General features: G+C 45.6%; 1 protein-coding gene across 4 annotated transcripts in view; it reads right to left on the bottom strand.

Moving 5' to 3' along the window:
• Nucleotides 1-25,824, bottom strand: part of LOC308577322 (caM kinase-like vesicle-associated protein) — a 52,439-nt gene that overhangs the window by 16,588 nt on the left and 10,027 nt on the right. For 2 of the 4 annotated variants that reach the window (XM_081177420.1, XM_081177421.1), the window contains exons 2-3: nucleotides 3,939-4,034; nucleotides 1,041-1,172 (exon numbers count right to left, since the gene is read on the bottom strand). In XM_081177420.1, coding sequence (XP_081033546.1) covers nucleotides 1,041-1,172; nucleotides 3,939-4,034 — 228 coding nt within the window. Of the gene's footprint in view, nucleotides 1-1,040; nucleotides 1,173-2,328; nucleotides 3,210-3,938; nucleotides 4,035-24,972; nucleotides 24,996-25,824 lie in introns of those variants that run through there. The other 2 variants (XM_081177422.1, XM_081177419.1) reach the window with 2 other exon arrangements.

Genomic DNA, 25,824 nt, shown 5'->3' with positions numbered 1-25,824 from the left:
TGTTCCTCTCCTCCTTGTTTACCAGGAACAGCTGAGCGAGAAGGATATTTGGTGAGCCAAAACTGGCCCATACGCCAGAGGGTCCTCACCTTTCGTGCAGTATAAGAACCAGCCATTTCACATTTGGCACACCTTGTGGTTATTCCACCAAGATGTCCTGCCTTCTCTGCTCTGGATTTTAGTTTCCTTGCTTGGCCCTTACTAGGTAGGATAGATATATTTCCACCATCACCCCACCTGGTACAGTTTTCAACAAGTGGTGATTTTCTCAGCATGCAGAGCCGGTGAAGGGAAAGCTTTATCTGTGGAATTTCTGCCTCATAATGCAGCAGTGCGTATATATACCCACATACTGTATATAATTTCCTAATTACAAAATATTTCTTAAACCGACCAGCCTTCAAACCATATATCATAAGAGAGATGTTAAAGACCAGAGGAGCCTTCCCGTGAAACCCCCACCCCCACAACAGATGGCAACCTTTTTGTCCTGATGTATTTGCTTTCGTGAATATTTTTATTCTCCTTTCATGTCCCCCAGTCTCCCTGTCTCATTTCCTCACAATCCTGGAGCTCCCCAGCCCCAACGCCTCACTTCCGTTGCTATAACTGAACATTTAGCTGCGAGCTTAACTCTGGCTCGGTGGCCATGAACTCGCTCCACAGCCTGTCAACTTGGCAGTTTGCTGAAAAGAAGCTACGGGGAGTGTTATGATTTACAGAAGCACAGCTTCTTTCTCCCCAGAACAGCAGAGAAAACACACAAGCTTTATACACAGATGGGGGCCAGGGAACACCCGGGAGTCCACTGGCACAGACATGCCAACCTGGGCTGCCTGCAGGATGGAGGGACCTTTGGCAAAGGGACTTTGGGGAGGTAAGAATAATATTTCTACCCCACCCATTCTGCTTACCCTGCCACTTTCCCTGGGAAAACCCACAATCAGGTTTCCTCGGGAGAAAGTGGCAGAGCGAGGGCAAGTGTGGATGACTCCCAGCATCCCCCCCCCCACTCCTAAACCCCCATCTCAGACACGTACATCTTCAGGATGAGGATTTCATTCTTGGCTGCCCTTCGCACCTTGCGCCCGTCTTTCTTGAGGAACTTCTTGCAGATGTACAGTCGGTCTGTCTGGCGTTCGCGGGCCACACAAATCTCACAGAACTCCTTCCTGTGGGACAGGGGAGGGCAAAAAAGAAACCCACTTTCGCTGTGAAAGCCGCCCAGGCTGCCTCGTTCAGCATCTTGCTTTCTCGAGTAGCTGGCCAGATCATGTCTTGGGGAAGCAAGCAAGCGGGGCAGAAAGGGGATAGCCTGTGCCTCTTGCCTCAGACTTTAGAGGGCCCTTTCAGCTGCCATGGCTGATAAACAATCATATATCAGTTCTCCATGCTTTGGGTTTGAGGCCACTTTTTGGAGTGTAGCATAGCTTTTAGGGGAGGAATAGGGAACCTGTGACCCACCTGATATTGCTGGACTACAAGTCCCATCATTCCTGACCTTTGGCCATGCTGGGTGGGGTTGATGGAACTTTTGGAGGATACCCCATTCCTATTCTCAAGTGGTGGACTGGGACCTGGGAGCCCAGGGTTCAAATCCTCATCAGCCATGAAACTCACTTGGTGACCTTGGGCTATCACTATCTCAACCCATCCTACCTCTCAAGGTTGTTGTGAGGAGGAAGTGAGGACATGGGCTGCCTTCTCTCCTCAGAGGGAAGGCATAATAATAATAATAATAATAATAATAATAATAATAAATTTATTTATATCCCGCCCTCCCCAGCCGAAGCCGGGCTCAGAGCGGCTAACATCAAATGAATAACATATTAACATAAAATCAGACAATCAATTAAAATACATCCTCAAATCAGGATCAGAATAAAATCCAATCGGATGGCAACCCGCAGATTAGGGTTGGGGACCTGAAATGCTCACCAGGCCCAACTGTTTGTGCTGAACTTATATGGGCCTGTGAGAAAATTTGGGAGGCCACTTTCATGCAAGTTCTTATGAAAGGGGAGAGGGAGTCAGACTGAACCCCGACCAAAGGCCTGGCAGAACAGCTCCGTCTTGCAGGCCCTGTGGAAAGATGTCAGGTCCCGCAGGGCCCTAGTCTCTTGTGACAGAGCGTCCCCACCAGATTGGAGCCACAGCTGAAAAAGCCCTGGCTCTAGTTGAAGCCAGCCTAACCTCTCTGTGGCCCAGGACCTCCAAGATGTTTTTGTTTGAAGACCAGAAGGTCCTCCGTGGGACATACCAGGAGAGGCGGTCCCGTAGGTACGAGGGTCCTAGGCCGTATAGGGCTTTAAAGGTTAAAACCAGCACCTTAAACCTGACCCTGTACCCCACCGGGAGCCAGTGCAGCTGGTATAGCACCGGGTGAATGTGATCTCGCATGAAGTAAATGCAATGACCAAACCAAGTCCAGAGGCACCCGGACAAGTTTGAATGATTGTGGTGCATTGAAGATGCCAAATAGGCTGGCTGGACATTTGCCGCCTGTGCTGTCCTGAAGGGACTACCCTCTGGCCTTCAGCTTGTCTCTCCCAGCAGCCAGTTCATGGATCCTCCGCAGCCTAGGAGGCCATTTTGGAGAAGCCGTGCTCCTCTTCTTCCTGCTCACTTGTGGCAAAATGGCAGGCAGGGTATGGGCTAAAACGAAAGCAACAATCGCCGGAGCTGCTAACTGTCCCTTGCTCACGGGCTGCATATGTGCCATGCATTTAGAGCACACCCTACACCCCAGGGAATCTTGGGAATTGCCGCTTGTTAAGGGTGCTGGGAATTATAGCTTTGTGAAGAATAAGTTACAGTTCCCAGCATTCTTTGGGGGGAAATGTGCTTTAAAAGTACATAGCTATTATGTGCGTCAGGGGCACTGAAGGCAGAGCAAAGGGAAGGAAGGGGTTAAGGGCTAACGGGGTGGGCAGCCGCAAAGCAGTGGCGTGAGAGACGTGAGGCCAAGAGCTCTGTCCTGCTGCCAAGTGCCAACTTCCACGTGCGCCAGGCAAGGGTGAGAAGATGCTGTGGCTGCTCTGAGGCTGCTGGGTGCAGGATGGCCGTGCGAAAGAGAAGAAAGGATGCTGCAGCTGTGCCAGAAATGCCAAAGGGCGTCTGGCCAACTGCTGTGACAGGACATTCCAAACATAGCTGTCAAGTGTCCCTTATTTAAAGGGACAGTCCCTTATTCCAGCACGATGTCCCGCTGCTGTCCCTTATTGATGGATGTCCCTTAAATGTCCTTTAAATGATGTCCCTTAAATTTCAAAGGAAGCGGCTCCTCTCCCTCCCTCCCTCCCTGCCGGCCAGGGAGGAGGGAGGATCCAACTGTGTTGCTTGGCTGTGTTGCTCACCCAATAAGAAGTCTAAGAACGACTGGGGGGTGGAGCTTGCATGCCTTGTGTGTGGCTAGTTAATGCAAGCTGAGGGGTTTTTTTGAAAGCCGGACGCCATTTTGTTGCGCGTGCTGCTGCAAACTTTGCAGTGCAAAGCCAGGCCGGGGAGCCATCTTAAGTTGAGGCTGCATAGGCCTTGTGGTGCATGTGATTCAGATTCTATTCAGTTGAACCTCTGGTTACAAAGTTGGTTGGACAGTGTTCTCGAAGCTACCAGCATGAGTTTGACCAGACTGCAGGAGGACAGGAAAACTGGAGTGCCTGGAACGAGTGAGACTGCAGGTCCCTTATTTTGGCTGCTGGTCCCTTATTTTCAAGGCTGCTGGCCCCTTATTTTCAAGGCTGCTGGTCCCTTATTTTCAAATCTGTAACTTGACAGCTATGATTCCAAATAATGGGTGGCAAAGACACAAAGACCCGCCCCCAACAGCCCAGCCTGCCAATGGCCCGGCTCCTTTGCTCCCTTGGGGTGCTTCCCCAGAGGCCACAGGGAGCTGCGGCTCTTCAGCCGGGGGCTCTTCATTCTGCTACCCTACTTACGCCCGTAGCAGCTGCCCAATCTCATACTTGTCCGTGATGTCAGACAGGCTGTTGTAGTTCTTGTCATCCCGAAGTCCGATGCAGCCAAACGGCATCCTGAGGAAAAGCAAAGTGGGCTGAAATGATTCCCAGTATAATCTGGGGGCCCAGGGAGGAGGGGGCCGTCAGCCAGGCCAGTATTTCTTGCTCTGACTTGCAGCAGCCTTCTAGGGTATCAGGCATGAGACATTCCCTTATCCACCCTTCACCAAAAAGTCTCACATACCCTCCAACCTTCTCTGATGAAAATAGGGGTGCCATATTCCATAATAATATAATGATAATTTGCCACAGCCACTCTGGGTGGCTTCCAACATATATAAAAACATAAGAAAATATTAAACCTTAAAAAACTTCCCTATCCTGGGCTGTCTTCTTTTTTTTTTTTAATCATATTTATTGAAGTTTCCAAAACTCAAAAAAGAAAAAAATAATAATAAACCTTTACAATTAAAGCCTTACTTTCATTAACATCTTTCCAGGACTCCCCCATCCCCCTCCCTATTGTATTCCCCTTTCATTAATTTGGTTCCACAAGTTCTTACTCCCAATTTAAAACTTATTTTGTTTAACCCACTATTCAATTTAGTTGTATAACCACTTTCCCTTTACATTCCACCATCCCTCATCATTAAAAAAAAGTTTTTCCCCCAAGGTCCACCCCAATTTCCTTCCACGAATTCCCTTTTTTTGATAAACACGTCCAAACAAGGTAAAAAATATAAAAAGATTCAAAAAATAGTTGTACACCCTTTGGATTCTAGATCACCCCCCTCCCTTCCCCGGTTTCGATTCCCCATGTCCATCAATCTGTCTACTGTCAGCCTGGAGATCTCACGTCCATAGCCGGTTGTTTTTTTCCAGTTCCACCTTGCCGGTTTTTTTTAAATAATGTTTAACTTCAGACGCCCAGTCTTAAGGAGGCCCCTGACAGGCCTTTGGTTTTCCTTGGTCTTTCACAATAATATGGCTCCTCCCTTGTTCTTTCCAAGTCGTCATCAGTCCTTTGTTCTTTTTTCTCACTTTCTCAGGTTTCTTTTCCTGTTCCGCTGCCAAAACGTTCTAATTCAAAAATTTGATACCTCTACAGGGGTTATTGTTAGTTCAGGAACAAAAACTTGCGTCCAGTCCCTTCCATTCTTCAATAGATAATTCTATTGTCTCCTTTAATATAAACACCTCTGTAGACAAAATACTGTTTCGTTTTTGCAGCTTTCCCAGAAGATAACAAGTCCTGTGCGATTCCAAGAGTATTTTTCCACTTACGACCGTTCTTGTAATGTCCCAAAACCCCTCTAGGGGGATTATAGTAACTTTGTTTCCTCAAATCCAAAAGTCAAATTGTTATTCCTTATTTTTGACAATTTATATCCAAATTGTAACAAAACTAACCAGCAAAGTCCTCATAGCAAAGTCCTCTTTATATTCTCCAACTTTGACAGCTACTTTGACAGCTGTCAAAGTCTCTGTCTCTCTTCGCCAGGCTCTCTCGCGGATCGCCCCGGTTCCCGGGGGGGTTGCACTTTCACTCTCACCATCCACTCTTCTCCTCCAGCACAGTTCTTATAATTTCCCATCGTGGAATTAATAATTTTTATCAATAAACAGAAGCAAGCTCCTTTCTCGACCTTAGTTGCCAAATCCTTGTTTTAAAGTGTCTACAATAGGCCATATTGTTAGGAAAGCCTTATTTATTGTCTGGACTAAATACAAGGACTTACTTGAAAGCAAGACCCCGAGGTGGTTATCACCGACGGAGGCCAAGGCCATAAAACTACGTAATATGGGGAGTGGCTGGTTGAGATATTGTGATATAATTGAGAGAGATGGTGATACCTGGAGGTTGCAGAGCTTTGAAAAACTGAAAGGAAAGGTGCGAGACTGGTTTCATTATGCCCAAATTCTAGAGATTTTTAAAAAGGACAAAAAAATTGGTTTCCAGGTGGAGAAATCAAAATTAGAGACAGAACTACTTGAACCTAAGACGAAAGTGCTTTCAAGAATGTATAACTTGTTGCTTGAATGGAATACCCAAGATGAGATAGTTAAATCAGCAATGATAAAATGGGCACAAGATATTGGGTACAACATTATGTCTGAAGACTGGGAAAGGTTGTGGACCACAGGTATGAAATTTACGGCATGTAGTGCCTTAAAGGAAAACATTATGAAAATGGTATACAGGTGGTACATGACCCCAGTCAAACTTGCAAAGATTTATCATTTGTCTGATAATAAATGTTGGAAATGCAAGGAGGCTGAAGGAACTTTTTTTCACCTCTGGTGGACATGCCCGAGGGTGAAGGCTTTTTGGGAAATGATTTATAACGAGTTGAAAAAGGTGTTTAAATACACCTTTTGTAAGAAACCAGAGGCCTTTCTCCTGGGCATTGTGAGCCAGAGAGTGTTAAAAAAAGATAGAACTTTCTTCTTATATGCAACTACAGCAGCAAGGATTCTTATAGCTAAATATTGGAAAGCACAGGAACTACCCACGCTGGAAGAATGGCATTCGCAGCTGATTGACTATATGGAATTAGCCGAAATGACAGGCAGAATCCGAGACCTGGGAGAAGATGCAGTGGAAGAGGACTGGAAAAAATTTAAGGACTATTTACAAAAACATTATAAGTTATATGAATGTTGAGAGTTTGCTAAGTGCTTTGGAAAAACACGCTTCAGTATTGAAATTGGTCAATGATTGAAACTAAGTTTTAAGATTTTGAAACGTATAAATTATGGACTATATAACTAAATGAAAACACAAAAACAACTGAAATAAGGTATTAATTTGCTGTTTATTTTTTATTGTAAAGAAAGCAGGGGATGGAGGACGTGGGGAAGTCTGGTTGATTATGAAAATTGATCTGAAAAAGTGAATCTCTTCTTTCTTTTTAAAATTTCTTTTCTTTTCTGTAAAACCGCTTTTGTTGTGTTACTGATGTTGTATTTTAACCCTGGAAAAAAGCAAATAAAAAAACTATTATAAAAAAAAAATAAAGTGTCTACAATAGGGGGGAGACTAACTTCCTTTTTGCATCTCCCCCGCTCGTGCCGAATCCGAATTTTTTTTTTCCTTTCTCCTTTTAAGTCCGATTTCCAAATTACTCACGGGTTGTTGTTTATAGTCCAAATTTTCAATAGAAGAAGTCAGCGCTCTCCGTCGAATGGCATGCGGCTTCGCTCGGCAGGGAAAGCAGAGGACTCATAGCACCACGCCACCCCCATCCCCCGCTCCGTAGCCTTTAAAAAGGCTCCTTCGCGGGTCGGGGGTGCTAACGGTGCCCGCCGAGTCAACCATGTCCACGGGCTCCGTGCCCGTGGTTTTTGAGGGTCCCCGCGTCGCCGGTGCGGTAGGACCCAACCCCTGCCGAGCAGACTCCCTCCGGAGCTCGGAGGGAGTCCGCCATTCGGCGATGGCGCCAACCCGGAAGTCCCTTGGGCTGTCTTCTAAAGGTTGTGTAGTTACTTATCTCCTTGGCTCAGGAGTCACCTCACTCCCTACCCACTAACATTTCTCTGATGAAAATAGGGACATCCTAAGGAAAATAGGAACATTCTGGAATCAAATCAGAAACTGGGATGGCTTCCATAAAATCGGGATTGGACCTGTTTTAGCTGCACCTCTGTGGGAAGTCACTTCTGCAATTTAGGGGCTGCCACAGAGAACTAGCCCCCTCCCAGGCCAAGCTTCCCTAAGCTTCTGAGGGTAGTAAAAATACCGAGGGAATCAGCGTAACATTAAATAAGAATTAAGGAAACTTTTTGTTCTTGCAGCTGTTCGAATTCTGTGCAGCCCCTAAATATTGGAGTACGAACATAAACAGGTCAGTAGGTTTTGTTTAAAGTCAACAAATTGAGTTTTGTGTGTGCAGAATTTAGCAAAATGTTTTAACATGCGTTCTTTATCTTCCTGGTTCCTTTCCAAAGTGCCTATCACCCAATGACTGGCATACACACACTCCACGCCAGAGCCGTGCAACCAGAACCCCTCTTGCCACCCTCTTCACAGCATGGGGGGCTGCCTGGGACCCCTAAACCTGGTCCTAACTGGAACCATTGCCCCCTTGGAAGGGAGGAACAGAGGCACCTCCTGCTGCCATGACCCTTTCTCCTGTCAACGTTCCCTTCATGCCTCGTTAGCGCGGCCTTCACACTCCAGAGGCAAGGAGCAGCTAGAGCGGAAGAGCACGCACATCTCCTTTCAGGGCTGGGAACAAAACCCTTGAGTTCTCTCTCTCACACACACCAGCCCAAATACATCTGTCTACATGCTGTGTGCACATTTCTGGCTCAAGAGGCAGCTACGTTGTTCTTTTACTCAATCCAGATCAAAGCCAGTTTGATAGGGAAATGCATAAAAAGGCAGAATTTCCTAAGAAGCAACAGGATAGATATGGATTGTGCCTAGCATGGTGTGTCCACCACTCCCCAAACCAGAGGTGGGAGTGCATAGGATGCAAAGCACATGGGAAGCACATAGCCTCCATTCCATGCCTCTCCCAAGGCTAAAGAGAGAACCAGGGGTCCTGGTTCCCTCAGCACCATGGAAAGCATGGTGACACATCAGACAGCACAAACAGCACCCCCTCCAGGGATGATAGGTGGGGGACCTGTTCAAATGATGCCCTTCAAATGATGCTCTACTGTAACTCCCACCATTCCTGGCCATTGGCCATGCTTGCTGGCACTCATGGAAGTTCTACTTCAGCAACCTCTGGAGGGCCAAAAGTTCCCCATCCCTATATGACATCTCCCCTCCCCAAGGATCCCAATCCAGAGAAGACGAATTGTGCAGAAGCCTTGTGGAAATTAATGAGACTTACAGTAACATAAGAATAGACCTGCTTGATCAAGCCAGTGGCCCATCTAGTCCCACATCCCACACAATGTCCAACCAGATGCTGATGGGAAGCTCACCAGCAGGACCATCTCCCCACCTGGGATTCCCAGCAACCAGAATTCCAAGACAAACGACCTCCAGCAGTGGAAACAGAAGATGGCCATCCTGCCTAGTAGCTATTAATAGCTGCCACAGACTGATTGGATGCAGAGCTTGTTATTCCTAAAATCTCAAGTTCTTTTTCATAAATGTGGTTGTGTGTTAAAGCACATTGTACAAAAGCAACACTTTTGACCAGAGATAGCTCTGGGGCATTTCAAAAGGGGGAAATTATTTTGTGGTCAATGGGCTATCTTTTTCTTTGGTGATCCCTTGTAGCTGATTAAGGTTGTCTTCCATGAACACGGTTTTAACAATGAGTCTGTAATAGACTGTGGAGGCCAATTCTGGATCCACACATCCTTCCACAGTGGGGATATTGGTTTCCGGACGGGAGTTGGTCCCGGTGAGGGTTTGCCAAACGTGCCTTCCTCCTAGCACGTTTCTCTCTTTCATCCTGAGTTTAAGTGCCTTCAAAACCCAAGACACCTTTGGTAAAGGCTGTTCTCCAACTGGAGTGCTTGCAGACCAGTGTTTCCCAGTTGTCAGTGTTTATACTACATTTTTTTTAGATTTGCCTTGAGAGAGTCTTTGAACCTCTTTTTTGACCACCAGCATTACGCTTTCCATTTTTAAGTTCTGAATAGAGTAGTTCCTTTGGAAGACGATAATCAGGCATCTGAACAATATGACCAGACCAACCAAGTTGATATTGAAGAAAGATCACAATGGTGATCTTTGCTTCTTCTAGTACACTGGCATTGGTTCACCTGTCTTCCCAATTCATGTGTAAAAGTTCATGTGTAAAAGATTGATGGAATCTTTCGAGGAGTTGATGATGGCGTTTATAAGTGGTCCATGTTTCCCAAGTATACAGTAAGGCTGGCAGTACACTAGCTTTGTAAACAAGCATTTTTGTTCCCCTGTGAATATCCCGGTCCTCAAACTCTCTGTGTTTCAGTCAGGAGAAAGCTACAGAGCTCAGGCAATGCTGGATTTCGTCATCAGTGTTGGCCCTTGTGGAAAGATAACTGTGCAGGTAGGGAAAGTGATCAACATTTTCCAGTGTTACACCATTAAGTTGGATTTGAGGTGCTGCCAATAGGTTGTTTTGTGCTTGTTGGTGCAGCACTTTGGTTTTTTGGATATTGAGCAATAGCCCAAGTTTTCACTGAAAGCTTCTTTGAAGATATTTAGGATGGTTTGGGTAGTTGTACACACTATGTTGTCATCAGCATACTGAAGCTCTATGACTTAAGTTATGGTAACCTTACTCTTTGCTTTCAACCTACTCAGATTAAAGAGCTTTTCATTTGTTTGATTCAGTATATGATTTCTACCCCGGTGGGGAGTTTCCCTTTGACAAACTGTAGGATCATGACAATGAAAATAATAAATAGAGTTAGGGCGATAACACAACCCTGTTTAACACCTGATCCCACTTGTGAATGGTTCACTTTGAGAGCCATTGCTATCTGCAATTGCTGCTGTCATATTATCATGTTCACAAATTTATCTGGGCAGCCAGTTTTCAGAAGGATAGTCCACAGGGCATTGAGATGTACAGTGTTGAAGGCCTTAAAGGTAAAGGGTAAAGGGACCCCTGACCATTAGGTCCAGTCGCAAACGACTCTGGGATTGTGGCGCTCATCTCGCTTTATTAGCCGAGGGAGCCGGCGTACAGCTTCTGGGTCATGTGACCAGCATGACTAAGCCGCTTCTGGCGAACCAGAGCAGCGCATGGAAACACCGTTTACCTTCCTGGTGGAGCAGTACCTATTTATCTACTTGCACGTCGTGCTTTCGAACTGCTAGGTTGGCAGGAGCAGGGACCGAACAACGGGAGCTCACCCCGTTGCAGGAATTTGAACTGCTAACCTTCTGATCAGCAATCCCTAGGCTCACATTTAAACCTGCAGAAGTGAAGTTAAAGTAAAGTAATTTTCCACCGTCCTGACCCTGGAGCGGGGTGTCAGATTTGATGTTTGAAGCTCATTGACCAGAAATAAATGTCTTGACAGATAGTTAAAAGAAGAGAAACATTGTGACTCCATTGTTTCCTTTCATCTTTTAAAAGAACAATTATGGACAAAATATCTTAAAAAAGAAACTTTGTTGTTATTGTTTCTAAGGAAAAGTACTACCAGAAGTCTTCCCCCTAGAGGGGAACTGTGAGATTGTAACTAAATCCTGGGAACTTGCAGCTGTTACTGATTACAACTGTGGGAAAGAATTCGTGACCTTGTAGGACAATGCCTTCAGAAGCACTGTTGGGTACTTTCTGCAAAATAAGTGCCCTATTGGATCAATTAAGTCAGAAGATGGATTTTATGACTAATGCGGCCAGAACCTTTGAACAGGTAGTGGGAAATCATATGGAGCCCATCGAGGAACCAAAACAGGAGCGTGCCATGACAGAACAACTGAAAGAAGAGGACCTTGCTGAACCTTGGGCGCCAGGGATGGAGGGACTTTTGGCCCAGCAAGAAAATGAGTCTTTGGATCTGATAAATGAACTTGGAAAAAACCAGATTCTGAAAGATAAAGTTTGGCTGGAAATGGGGGGTTGGACTGACCCCCCTATGCAGGGATGTTTGGACTCTCAGAATCTGGCAATGGGCCGTCAGAGGTTTGGAGCTGTTGAGACTTATCTTGGAAGGAATTGGAAACATGTTTACTACTTGAAACATGTTTTAAAATACCACATGGAGCTTAGTCTGGACTATGAGAAAGGGGCTGATCTGTCGAAAAGGGTCAAAAACACTATCAAGCTGGAGCTCCCACGAGTGAAAGGAAAATATGAAGAAGAACTGCAGAAGGGACATGGAAGAGATTTGATGGCCTCGGATATAAGATCACCAGGTTAAATGGGCCAGACTAATGGGACAAAAAGGACTGATAATCCCGGGACCGGGGGGAGGGGACGCTGGAAGAAGATTGGATTGTTTTTATTCTCTTTTTTTTCTTTTTTATCGTCAGAAATGTTTTTATGAAAGTTGCAAAAATGTTGAAATGAAATTACTAGGCTCTTGTAAGAATGTTTAAAGAATTAGGTAAAAAGGTAATGGTTATGAGAAGCTGGTATAAATAAGATTTAAATTTTAAGTTTTAAGGTTTAATATAAGATAAGATGAAAATAGAGCAAGGTAATGTATTGACAGAATATTATGATTTATGGAAAGGATTTGCTGTGACAATTATTAATCAAGAGATGGGAGGAGGAGGAGGTCATGGAAAGAAGGTAAAGAAAGTGGAGAATTTGAAAATGATGGTTTTATTTTTTATTTCTGTTTTTGTCTTTTTTTCTGTAACTTTGTTTTTTTTTTCTTTCTTTGTGATTTTAAAAATTCTTTTTTCAATAAATATCATTTTAAAAAAAAGCAATCCCTAGGCTCAATAAATGTTGTATACAGGGGTTGGTTTTGCTCTCTGCATTTTTCTTGAATCATAGAATCATAGAATTGGAAGAGACCACAAGGTTGTCAAGAGGTGAAAATCATGTCCACTGTTCCCCTAGAAGGTCAAAAACCATTTTGGGATTTAGGAAGGGTCACCTCAGATATTGTTAAGAGACGGTTTGCTAAGATCCTTGCAAGAATTTTGCCGGCCTCAGCTAGCAAAGAGATGCCATGATAGATTCTGCAATCCATTCTGTCACCTTTTTCATGTTCATGATAATTTTGGCATCCCTAAAGTCTACTGGGATCTCCTCTCTCTCCCAGATTTTTTCGATGAGCTTGTGAAGTTGTTGTATAAGTTTAATTCCGCCCACTTTGAAGAACAGCCATTTTAGATCTGGTCCTAACCAATGTTGATGACCTGGTTAGTGGGGTAGAAGTGGAAGGATCATTAGGCGCGAGTGATCATGCTCTTCTGAAGTTTACTATACAGTGGAAAAGAGCAGCCAAGCATACTAGGACTCAATTTCTTGACTTTAAGAAAGCCGACTTCATAAAACTTAGGGAAGTGTTGGGTGAGATCCCATGGACAGTAATACCAAAAGGAAAGGGAGTTCATGATGGCTGGGAGTTTGTTAAGAGGGAGATAGTAAAAGCACAACGTCAGGCAATACCAATGAGACGGAAACATGGAAGGTGCCTAAAGAAGCCAGGGTGGCTATCTAAAGAACTTTTAACTGAGTTAAGATTAAAAAAGGATGTGTACAAAAAATGGGAAAGGGGGGAAACCACCAAGGAGGAATTCAAACAAATAGCCAGCACGTGTAGACACAAAGTCAGAAAAGCTAAAGCACAGAATGAACTCAGGCTTGCTAGAGAGGTTAAAAGCAACAAAATAGGCTTTTATGGGTATGTTCATAGCAAAAGGAAGAACAAAGAAACAGTGGGGTCACTCAGAGGAGAAGATGGTGAAATGCAAACAGGGGACACAGAAAGGGCTGAACTCCTCAATGCCTTCTTTGCCTCAGTCTTCTCCGTTAAAGAAAACAATGCCCGACCTGAAGAATTTGGAGCAAATGATTCAGCAAAGGAAACACAGCCCAGAATAACTAAGGAGATAGTACAAGAATACTTGGCTAGTTTAGATGTATTCAAGTCTCCAGGGCCAGATGAACTGCATCCAAGAGTATTAAAAGAACTGGCAGATGTGATCTCAGAACCACTGGCAGTCATCTTTGAGAATTCCTGGAGAACAGGCGAAGTCCCAGCAGACTGGAGGAGGGCAAATGTTGTCCCTATTTTCAAAAAGGGGAAAAGAGAGGACCCAAATAATTATCGCCCAGTCAGTCTGACATCAATACCAGGGAAGATTCTGGAGCAGATCATTAAGCAAACAGTCTGTGAGCACCTAGAAAGGAATGCTGTGATCACCAATAGTCAGCATGGATTTCTGAAAAATAAGTCATGTCAGACTAACCTGATCTCGTTTTTTGACAGAATTACAAGCCTGGTAGATGAAGGGAACACAGTGGATGTAGCCTACCTTGATTTCAGCAAGGCATTGGACAAGGTGCCCCATGATATTCTTGTAAAGAAGCTGGTAAAATGCGGTCTTGACTATGCTACCACTCAGTGGATTTGTAACTGGCTGACTGACCGAACCCAAAGGATGCTCATCAATGGTTCCTCTTCATCATGGAGACTAGTGGGGTGACTAGTGGGGTGCCACAGGGTTCTGTCTTGGGCCTAGTCTTATTCAACATCTTTATCAACGACTTGGATGATGGACTCAAGGGCATCCTGATCAAATTTGCAGATGACACCAAACTGGGAGGGGTGGCTAACACCCCAGAGGACAGGATAACACTTCAAAACGACCTTGACAGATTAGAGAACCGGGCCAAAACAAACAAGATGAATTTTAACAGGGAGAAATGTAAAGTATTGCACTTGGGCAAAAAAAATGAGAGGCACAAATACAAGATGGGTGACACCTGGCTTGAGAGCAGTACATGTGAAAAGGATCTAGGAGTCTTGGTTGACCACAAACTTGACATGAGCCAACAGTGTGACGCGGCAGCTAAAAAAGCCAATGCAATTCTGGGCTGCATCAATAGGAGTATAGCATCTAGATCAAGGGAAGTAATAGTACCACTGTATTCTGCTCTGGTCAGACCTCACCTGGAGTACTGTGTCCAGTTCTGGGCACCACAGTTCAAGGAGGACACTGACAAACTGGAACGTGTCCAGAGGAGGGCAACCAAAATGGTCAAAGGCCTGGAAACGATGCCTTATGAGGAAGGGCTAAGGGAGCTGGGCATGTTTAGCCTGGAGAAGAGGAGGTTAAGGGGTGATATGATAGCCATGTTCAAATATATAAAAGGATGTCACATAGAGGAGGGAGAAAGGTTGTTTTCTGCTGCTCCAGAGAAGCGGACACGGAGCAATGGATCCAAACTACAAGAAAGAAGATTCCACCTAAACATTAGGAAGAACTTCCTGACAGTAAGAGCTGTTTGACAGTGGAATTTGCTGCCAAGGAGTGTGGTGGAGTCTCCTACTTTGGAGGTCTTTAAGCAGAGGCTTGACAACCATATGTCAGGAGTGCTCTGATGGTGTTTCCTGCTTGGCAGGGGGTTGGACTCGATGGCCCTTGTGGTCTCTTCCAACTCTATGATTCTATGATTCTATGATTCTTTGACTTTGGCAGGTATCCCAACAGGTCCGCTGGCTTTGTTGTTTTTCATTTGGTTAATAGCTGTACAAAGCTCTCCCTGATTTGGAGATACTGCAAGCTCATCTCTAATTTGTTTTTGCGGGATTTGTGAGAGGACCTCAGCAGCTACAGGGGAGTTGTAGTTAAGGAGATGCTGGTATATATAAACCTCCCTGTTATAAGTAGCCATAATAGTGGGAAAGGGAGACTCTGGGATGCCATGGCCCTTAGGCATGGTTATTATGGGGTGCCAGCTGTATGATCTTACTCACCCTTTTAGTCCACCCTTATGCTCTGCTCTCTGGGCAACACACATACGACTCAGATACCTTCACCCCTGAGCTCTTTATCACTTTCCAAACACAAGAAGACACTAATTTCTGAAAAGACGCATGGCATGGTGCCTCTGCTTCAAATCCTGCAGAGGGAGGGAGGGAAGGAGAGAGGGAGACCTTGCCCAGGCCTCCGGGAGCAATGACAAACTAAAACTTGGAGGCATCGACACGGATCACAAGGGCAGTATGTCCCATGACAATAATAGGGCACAGCCGCCCGCCCCCCGGGGCCTTCCTCCATCTTTGCTGGAGGTCTAGGAGACCTCCCTCTCTCAAACTCTTGCTGTTAAGTGTAGACAGTGCTAAGCTGGATGGGCAATAGAATAGCACTGATTCAGGGAACTTGCAGACCACAGAGCTATTTTTTGCTGAGATTCACACCTGCAAATTCAAAATACACAATTAAAGATGATTTTTGAACTCTTGCACAATAAACTTGCTTCCCAAAAAGATCAGACTTTTCCTGACAAAGTAATGGAGAAATGCATTAGAAAATGGTGCGAAACACTTGCTTTGATGCAACTGTAATCTAACCTCCGCACAAACAAATCAGAACAAATGTTCATTAAAGAGCCAACATCATCTAATCTCCCTGTAAAAATAAATAAATCGGGTTGAATGTTCGATAATCAGGTTGTCTGGAAGCACTCTCAGTATAAGGCAGCTTCCTGCACACCTATGCTTTTCAAATGGCCTCTCAGGCCATTTATTAGTTGGACTGTGTATTAGTTGGACTGTGTGGCTGAGCTTAACTGTGTTTTCTTCTGGCCTTCTTAATATTGGGAGGAGAATGGATAAGTTTTCTTTTTTCCTTTTTTTGTTTGGGGTTTTCAGAAATGGAAGAAACAACCTAAATATATTTTCAACTATATGAGTGAGTAAAATCTCCAGTGCTCTTTCTCCAAAAGGTGGTCAGACTACCAGTTGCAGAGCTGGCAGCCAGTGGGTTCTGTTCACAAACTCCTTTCCTAGCATGGGCCTCTTGCTCTCCAGAAAGATTCTCAGGGTGTCATTGGTGATTGACATAGCCTTCCTTTCTGAGCAGAGGGGCGATCTGTCTCTTTCTTCCCCCACTCCCTCGCTGGAAGTCAGCCAGGCTGCATTCCTGCATCAGTTCTCAGTGAGTCATCAAGAACCTGAGGAACAGAGCCATATAATTTCTGACTCCAAACTTATATAGTTGGATATAATATCTGGAGGCAGCTGCTTCTTACCCAGGAATAAAATGTCCCAGTTTTCTGTTGTGATTGCTGTACATTTGAATTCCTCACAAGCAAACCAATTCCTGCCTCAGGCTTGTTTTTTGACCCTTAACCCTTTTTCCTTTTCAGTAAATCTATTATTTTGACAACAGCATTGCTAAATACCTTGTAAGGGGTGACATAACTGCCAGAAAAAGTTGCAAAAGCCTGCATAAAAGGAGGGACCTGCTTGCCACTCTCAGCAGCAACTCAGCTGTCGGCCACCAGGCTCAATTCTTTTGTTCCAAATGGCTACTCAGCACTTTGATTTTTGCACTCTTGGATTTGTAGTTTATTTCTTCCAAGCAGGGTGACCAGTGCAGGAGGGCCACAACTCCATCATCCTTGACCATTGGCCATGCTGACTGGGGCTGATGTGAGTTGGAGGAGGTAATTATGGAGACAGGTGCTTATCTCACATAAGGGCACCAATGAAAAAGATGCTTGAAATGATCAGGGTGGACAGTAAGCTGTGCAACACCCACATCTCTTCTGTTGAAATATACAATTACTGACTCACACTTGCGTACATGAAAGGGTTAACCTGAGCTCACTTTACCTAATAGTAGAGTCATCTCATTGACAAGAAAGGCATGCACAAGAAATAGTTTGCAGAGAGGCCATTTAGAACAGCAAAAGTGAGTGTCACATCTTAATTTGAATTACTTGCCCGGCAATAGAATGTTGAGAAACAGTGCAACTTACGGTCAAAGTGGACAGCATGTTAAATGTGTATTTGCATTTAAGGTGTGCATTTAAAAGCTGCAAACAGAAGCTGCTTTGGGGCGGCAGGGTATATATATATATGTGTGTGTGTGTGTGTGCGTGTGTGTGTGTGCGCGCGCGCTAACCAGTAATTAGCAGGGTTGCAGTGTCTTGAGGCCTGACAAAAAACCCTCTGCAGAAACAGCTATTTGCATCGGAATGAGATCCAAGAGATGGGAGAAGGTGTGCATTGCTGAAAGGAACCAGAAACAGCCCAGGGATGATGGGCAGGAGGACTGAGAGGGGGCAGAAGAGGCAGAGTACTTGAAAAACAGAGACCTTGTGGGGTTGGCAGGAGAAATGAATGGGGGAGCTGGAAGCCTGAGAAAGAAAGAAGGGCAAACAAGAAATGAGCAGAGAGAATGGAAATAAGCCCTCAGACAGGATTGGACCAGAGGAGAATTTGCAGCTTTTTCATCCCCTCATGTGTCATAGAATCATAGAATCATAGAGTTGAAAGAGACCACAAGGGCCATCGAGTCCAACCCCTGCCAACCCCCTGCCGTGTCTCTACCTTTAGTGGCAGCTTAACCTGCAGTCAAAGCTTGTCACCTTATTTATTGATTTATTATTATATTTATATTCCACCGTTCTTCCAATGAGCTCAGAATGACACACTTAGCATAGAATCATACCCTCCAACATTTCTCTGCTGAAAATAGGAATGTCCTATTCCATTATTACTGTATTATTATTATTATTATTATTATTATTATTATTATTATTCCCCACCCATCTGATTAGGTTTCCCTAGGACATATTCACAAACTGGCAATAATCTACAAAAAATAATAATATAGAACAATATAGAACTATTTTCACAAGAAGTGTTGCAAAATAAACAAAGCAAGAGGGAAACAAATACAGTAATCATACATTTTAAAAGTCTGACAGGAAGAGGTCATGGGGGCACTTTTATCAAATTAGTCCAACTCTCTGTGGTAGCTTACAGCTCACTCCCATGCATGGTTACTCAGCAGTAAGTGCCACTGGGTTCAGGTGGATTAATTTATATTAAATATGTCCAGGGCTGCAGCCAGCACTCCTGGTGCAGCTAAAGGGAGCCATGACACAGGCTGCAAATAAACCAGCCTTCGCCAACATGGCCCCTTCCAGATGTTTTGGAACACAACTCTCATCAGTGCATGCTTGCTAGAGCTGATGGGAGTTGTGGGTGGAAACATCTGGAGGGCACCAGATTGGTGGAGGCTGCTATAAACACTTTCATGCGAGTAGACCCTGTGTAGGCATCTAAGGATTGCACTGTAATGCCCATTAAAAGCAGTGGGAGTGGGATTTAAGTCAATTGCTATCACTTGCTCAATTGCTTTCAGTGGGACTTATCTTTGAAAAAAGTTTCTTAAGATTATGGTGTAGGGACTTGTTCCCTACAGTTCCTGCTAACACCCCAGAGGACAGGATCACACTTCAAAACGACCTTGACAGATTAGAGAACTGGGCAAAAACAAACAAGATGAATTTTAACAGGGAGAAATGTAAAGTATTGCACTTGGGCAAAAAAAAATGAGAGGCACAAATACAAGATGGGGGACACCTGGCTTGAGAGCAGTACATGTGAAAAGGATCTAGGAGTCTTGGTTGACCACAAACTTGACATGAGCCAACAGTGTGACGCGGCAGCTAAAAAAGCCAATGCAATTCTGGGCTGCATCAATAGGAGTATAGCATCTAGATCAAGGGAAGTAATAGTGCCACTGTATTCTGCTCTGGTCAGACCTCACCTGGAGTACTGTGTCCAGTTCTGGGCACCACAGTTCAAGAAGGACACTGACAAACTGGAACGTGTCCAGAGGAGGGCAACCAAAATGGTCAAAGGCCTGGAAACGATGCCTTATGAGGAAGGGCTAAGGGAGCTGGGCATGTTTAGCCTGGAGAAGAGGAGGTTAAGGGGTGATATGATAGCCATGTTCAAATATATAAAAGGATGTCACATAGAGGAGGGAGAAAGGTTGTTTTCTGCTGCTCCAGAGAAGCGGACACGGAGCAATGGATCCAAACTACAAGAAAGAAGATTCCACCTAAACATTAGGAAGAACTTCCTGACAGTAAGAGCTGTTTGACAGTGGAATTTGCTGCCAAGGAGTGTGGTGGAGTCTCCTACTTTGGAGGTCTTTAAGCAGAGGCTTGACAACCATATGTCAGGAGTGCTCTGATGGTGTTTCCTGCTTGGCAGGGGGTTGGACTCGATGGCCCTTGTGGTCTCTTCCAACTCTAGGATTCTATGATTCTATGATTCTATGATTCTATGATCATGGCTTACTTTGCCATCCTTCCACACCCTTCCACATTGCACAGGCAGAAACAGCTGCACATCTGTTAAACATTAGGAAGAACTTCCTGACAGTAAGAGCTGTTTGACAGTGGAATTTGCTGCCAAGGAGTGTGGTGGAGTCTCCTACTTTGGAGGTCTTTAAGCAGAGGCTTGACAACCATATGTCAGGAGTGCTCTGATGGTGTTTCCTGCTTGGCAGGGGGTTGGACTCGATGGCCCTTGTGGTCTATTCCAACTCTATGATTCTATGATCTGTACGGACACCATTTTTAATACCACAAATCTCTGCCTGAACTCCCCCCACTGGGCAGCACACACAATTGCACATCACTGAAGGCTCTACTGTGCCTAATGTAGTCATCTGTTCTGCAAAGTTTTAAAGCTAAGCCAGTGTCTGTGTTTGAGTTAAATACATGCCAGAAACCATGAGACCCACAATATGTCATTCACAGTTCGAAATAGATTTTAGCAGGTGCAGTGTGTGAAACAGAAGACTGTACTGCGCGTGGTACCCTGTTGCAATGGTTTTCAACCAGTGTGCTGTGGCACCCTGGGGTGCCTTGAATGATGGTCCAGGGTGCCGCGGGCAATACTGGCCTCTGTCCCTCTTTCCTCCCCTCTGATGCCCTCTCTTGTCTCTGCCTCCTAAAGGCTTGCACAGCTGTTTGTTGCAGCAGCCCCGGCTACAACCTCCCCAGGCGAAGGGTGCCTCTTGGGGTGGTCAGGGGGTGCTTCCCTGGCCCCTGTGGGGCAGTGTGAGGAGGCAACTCTCTTTGGGGTGGGGGGGAGCATCTCAGAGACCAGGGACGGCAGCAGCGGCTGCCCAGAGGACTCCAAAGGAGAGGAGAGGAGGCTGAGGGAACACTCCACAAGGGAGGGGGGGAAAGGGTGAGGGGCTGACAGCTCTGCAAGCAAGGGGTGACAAAACTGGGCTCCTGAGCCCCACAGGGGAGCTGCAGAAAGAATGTAGTTGGTTAAGGGAGCCGTGGACCCAAGAAGGTTGAGAATCTCAGCCCTAATGCATGTTCACTGGAGATCAGGTACATTATTCCCTCATCCATACAAGCCCTGGAAAGGGAATTGAACCCTGAAGATGAATGACAGCTGCAGACCCTCCAAGTGTCCCTATTTTCCAGGGACATCCCTGATTTGGCAAAGCTGCCCTGATTTCTGATTTGATCCCAGAATGTCCCGCTTTTCCTTAGGACTTCCCTATTTTCATCAGATAAATGTTGGAGGGTTTGGAGTTATCCAACTCCTGAGTCGTATGAAGGCAATCCTGTATAGGGAATTTCTTAATGTTTTTAAATGTTTATATATTTTGGAAGCTGCCCAGAGTGAGTGGCTGGGGCAACCCAGTAAGATGTGTGGGGTATAAATAGTAAAATTATCATTATGGAATTGGATGTCCCTATTTTCACCGGAGAAATGTTGCATGCAACTGTTGCATCTCATGCAAGCAATTTTCCATCTCCCATTTTAGGTTACAAACTTTCCACATTTGGCAAGGAAATATGTTCAGCTCTCAAGCCCAGCCTCAGGGAGCAAATTTGGAGCACAGTTACTCCAAAGTTTCAGTCAGGGCTGGCCCTACCATTGGGCAGAGTGAGGCAGCAAGCTCAGACAGCAGATGCTTGGGAGCAAGGACTGGTAGTTGTGGTGTTGAAGGGTGGAGCTCCCTCTGTCATGGGGCCTGCCTTGCTTGTCCTTGTCTACACTGCTGCTCTCCCAGCATTGCAGTAATTCACAACAGCCTGTCCATCATCTTCTGCATGTGCAATGATTGGGCTTCTCCAAATGGCAACATGCCATGGATGCACTAAGAGTGCTTTAGGGGTGGGCATATTGGACCGCCTACATATCATTCTGCCCGATTTATTGTTCCATGATCTTTCCCAAATGCTACCATCTTCAAATATATAAACAAGATGAACTTTAACAGGGAGAAATGTAAAGTATTGCACTTGGGCAAAAAAAATGAGAGGCACAAATACAAGATGGGGGACACCTGGCTTGAGAGCAGTACATGTGAAAAGGATCTAGGAGTCTTGGTTGACCACAAACTTGACATGAGCCAACAGTGTGACGCGGCAGCTAAAAAAGCCAATGCAATTCTGGGCTGCATCAATAGGAGTATAGCATCTAGATCAAGGGAAGTAATAGTGCCACTGTATTCTGCTCTGGTCAGACCTCACCTGGAGTACTGTGTCCAGTTCTGGGCACCACAGTTCAAGGAGGACACTGACAAACTGGAACGTGTCCAGAGGAGGGCAACCAAAATGGTCAAAGGCCTAGAAACGATGCCTTATGAGGAAGGGCTAAGGGAGCTGGGCATGTTTAGCCTGGAGAAGAGGAGGTTAAGGGGTGATATGATAGCCATGTTCAAATATATAAAAGGATGTCACATAGAGGAGGGAGAAAGGTTGTTTTCTGCTGCTCCAGAGAAGCGGACACGGAGCAATGGATCCAAACTACAAGAAAGAAGATTCCACCTAAACATTAGGAAGAACTTCCTGACAGTAAGAGCTGTTTGACAGTGGAATTTGCTGCCAAGGAGTGTGGTGGAGTCTCCTACTTTGGAGGTCTTTAAGCAGAGGCTTGACAACCATATGTCAGGAGTGCTCTGATGGTGTTTCCTGCTTGGCAGGGGGTTGGACTCGATGGCCCTTGTGGTCTCTTCCAACTCTAGGATTCTATGATTCTATCTTATTGCCCTCTGGAGGGGCACAAGGAAAGAAAGACAAAGTATAAACCAGAACTTTTGTGGCAAGTCACAGGATTTCAGCAGGATGTTCCAGCACTCGCCCTGGTTGGAAGAAACACTGAAAGTGTGGATATCACCACAAGCACATATCATCGTGAATACACAATAAAAAGGATGTCTGGGGTGGCTGTGTATATGTGTGTGTGTGTGTGTGTGTGTGTGTGTGTGTGTGTGTGTGAGAGAGAGAGAGAGAGAGAGAGAGAGAGAGAGAGAGAGATGTCCCTCTTAGGCTGTGTCTTACCACAAATTGCTGTTTATTTTTTAACAGCAGAGTGTCAGGGGATTGAGAAGAAGTCTTTTGGATTTCCATCTTTTGATGTTGAAATGTCCAGGGACAACCCTGGCAGAGCTAGTGCTGGAAGATGTGTCTTCTCCTTGCCTCCTGCGTTTTGCTTTTTGAGGCAATCTTGGGGAAAGCTAGGACAACACAGCTTGTTCGGATGCATTTCATTGTTAAGTTTGATGGGCGTACAATAGAGTGCAGATTCCATTGTACCCGTTCCGGGCAGCCACAGAAGCCCAGGGTGGAAATCAGGAGCAAAAGAGATATAATGAAAAGGAATAGTTTTTAAAAATGAAGCTCAAATGAGGGGCTTCGGAGAAATGCCGCTCTTCCTCTCTTTCCGCCAGACTAAGGCACAGTTTCTCCTCCATTGCTTGCTAGCGAGACATCGTCTGCGGCTGCATGGGCAGAATCTCTTTCGCGCACTTCATCATATTTGGGACGCTGAAGCAGAAAGCATTTCTCTGTTTCCATCGCTCTGCTGTCACAACGATTACACAACGCTCTCCTCTCTACAAAGTTCCTTGGGGTGGCTGTGGAGTTGCTCACATGCCACGAGGGGGCAGTGCCACACTTGGAAGACAATTAGCTCATCCCCAGCTGTGGGTTTTATGGGGGGGTGATCACAGTGTGTGGCTTGGGACGAGGGAGTGTGCATGGCTGCTTGCGGTGTATGCGCGCATCTGGGGACTGATAGCTTTATGACCAGAAGAAGCAGAGGAGAAGGTGAAAAAATTATTTGTACCATCTTAAAAAACCACGAAGGAACCTGGAGAAACAGCCGCCAGGGATGAATTTGCAGAAGAGGGAGCGCAGGAGAGAGAATAAGGAGGGGAAGGAAGAGAGGAGATCAGAGGAGCTTTTGATGTGATGATCCCCACAGGGCAGCCAGAGTCTGCATACGATTTTGAGGGTGGACTGCTGCTTAGATGGAGACAAAAGATTGTGCAGCCACCCCTGCCCCTCTCTTCTTCTGCTGCCCCTGTCCCATCAGACAACCTCCTTCAACGTTTCCTGCTGAAGACCCCCTCCCTCCTTTGGGTTTCTCAGCCTCAGCTGCTCAGAACCTGTTGCTGCCAGAGAGAGAGCCTGTGGGAAGTTCTGGTAACCCTGTTATCCAGGCTGTAACCTCCAAGAAGGCAGGCATTGCCATGGCAACCCAGCGAAGCACCGTTAGTGTCAGGTAACTTAACAGGCGAGAATGGAAGGAAGGCCCGGGCACATCTAGCAGGAGACACACGCAGTCAGCGAGAGAGGCAGGCGCTTGCTCACACCCTACCTTGTGTTGTTTACACAGCTGTGTAACTGTGTGCAACAGGAGATGCAAAACCAGTAGAGGCCCACCTGACACACAGATAGGGAACCAAGGAATGCCTGTGAGTTTTTCTGTCAAAGTGCCAAGGTGCAGGGGAGGGGGGTGCTCAGGCACACAAATGGCCACACAGCGCGGACATCTGTATCAAGACTGGCATCTGTGCCAGTGCCACATTCACATGCCCCACAAAGTGCACACACGCCACTGAGGGCATGCCAGGCTTCGTCCCGGCTCAGGCAGTGCAAGTGTCTCACGGACAAAAAAGCAATTTACATGCAGATAGGCATAAGCAACCATGCTTAGCTGCACAAACATGCCACACCACAAACCCAAGGGAGGGCGCACTGAGGCACCAAGCCATGAACAGTTGCCGGATCTCAGAATGAACACACATAATGTGGTGCATCTGTATATAGATATTTTGCACACAACCCCCCCCACCCGGTGACAGAAATGCAATGTGCATACCAGCACAACCAGTAAGTATATTGTAAGCAGATGGCTGTCTTTTGTGACTACGCAGGGGGACCTCTTCATTAGGCATGTTATGACTCCACTGGAAAACATAAACCCTGGGATACAAGGGTGGCCAAGGCACCCCATGGCAGGAGATCCCTTCCAAACTTGGGCTCCCTTACTAGCTACCCTCCTATACATCTTTATGCATGCACACACAGACAGAGGTACCTCCTTGGCTACCCCACTTGCACTGGGCGGGAGAGCGCCACCTTCTGCTGGGGCCGCAGAGGAGACAGCGTGAAAACCCTTCTATGAAGGATGATCAGTGGCATGTCCCATTCATGAATCTTGGAGACAATGGGAAGGAAATCTCCCAGAACTTCTCAGGTTCATGCAAGGAAGCTGTATCTAACCAAACTGGAATTCTAAAGCCTTTTCTCTCTTCTTTGAAACACCTGACCCTCTGGCGTGCTGCAACACTTACTGCTTTTGAAATTGCACCCTCTTTCAAATGCGGTTTGGCATATCACACGGCAGGGGTTGCAGGCACCGCTGCTGACTGCTCTTGGAGGAAAACAAAACAAATATCACATGGTAGTCGCCCCCCCCCACCTCTATAGAGTGCCATGAACATCGATGGTGCTAAGTAAACAAGCAGGGACCTTGGCCTTTGACTTTATATGATTTGCAGTCGGGCTGTACATTTTTCTTGGCTTTATTGTTTTATCTTTTTGTAAACCACTTTGTGGGTTGATTTTCTTTCTTTTCTTTTCTTGCAATCAAGCAACGTATAAATTTTATGAAATAAATATTAAATAAAATGTACATTTAATTGCTAAATATTACAAACATTTCAAGTTCTCTATATTGTAGGGTGTGTGTGGAATCTGGTACCAGAACAAGAAAACTGTATTTAGTGGATGTGCTTCAGTATTCACCACAAATATAGCAGACAACAACTAATATGCAGAATCAGATAATAGGATTTTCTATTTGTATGCCAGCTTTCTCCTAATGCATCCCCTGATTTTCTCTCTTTCTCTCTTTCTCTCTCCCCCCCCCCATGCTTTTTAACATCTATATGAAGCCTCTGGGAGAGCTTCAGGGGGTTTGGGCTGGGTGTTCATCAGTATGCAGATGCAGATGATATCCAGCTCCACCTCTTTTAAATCGGAACCAGTGAAGGTGGTGAAAGTCCTGTGTGAGTGCCTGGAGGCGATTGGAGGATGGATGGTGGCTAACAGATTGAGGTTGAATCCCGACAAGACAGAAGTACTGTTCTTGGGGAACAGGGGGCGGGCTGGTGTGGGGGACTCCCTGGTTCTGAATGGGGTAA

This window comes from Podarcis bocagei, assembly GCF_964188305.1.
Source record: "Podarcis bocagei genome assembly, chromosome: 17".
Classification (NCBI taxonomy): Eukaryota; Metazoa; Chordata; class Lepidosauria; order Squamata; family Lacertidae; genus Podarcis; species Podarcis bocagei.
Note: the sequence above shows the minus strand (reverse complement) of the source record. Positions and strands in the feature narration are given on the sequence as shown.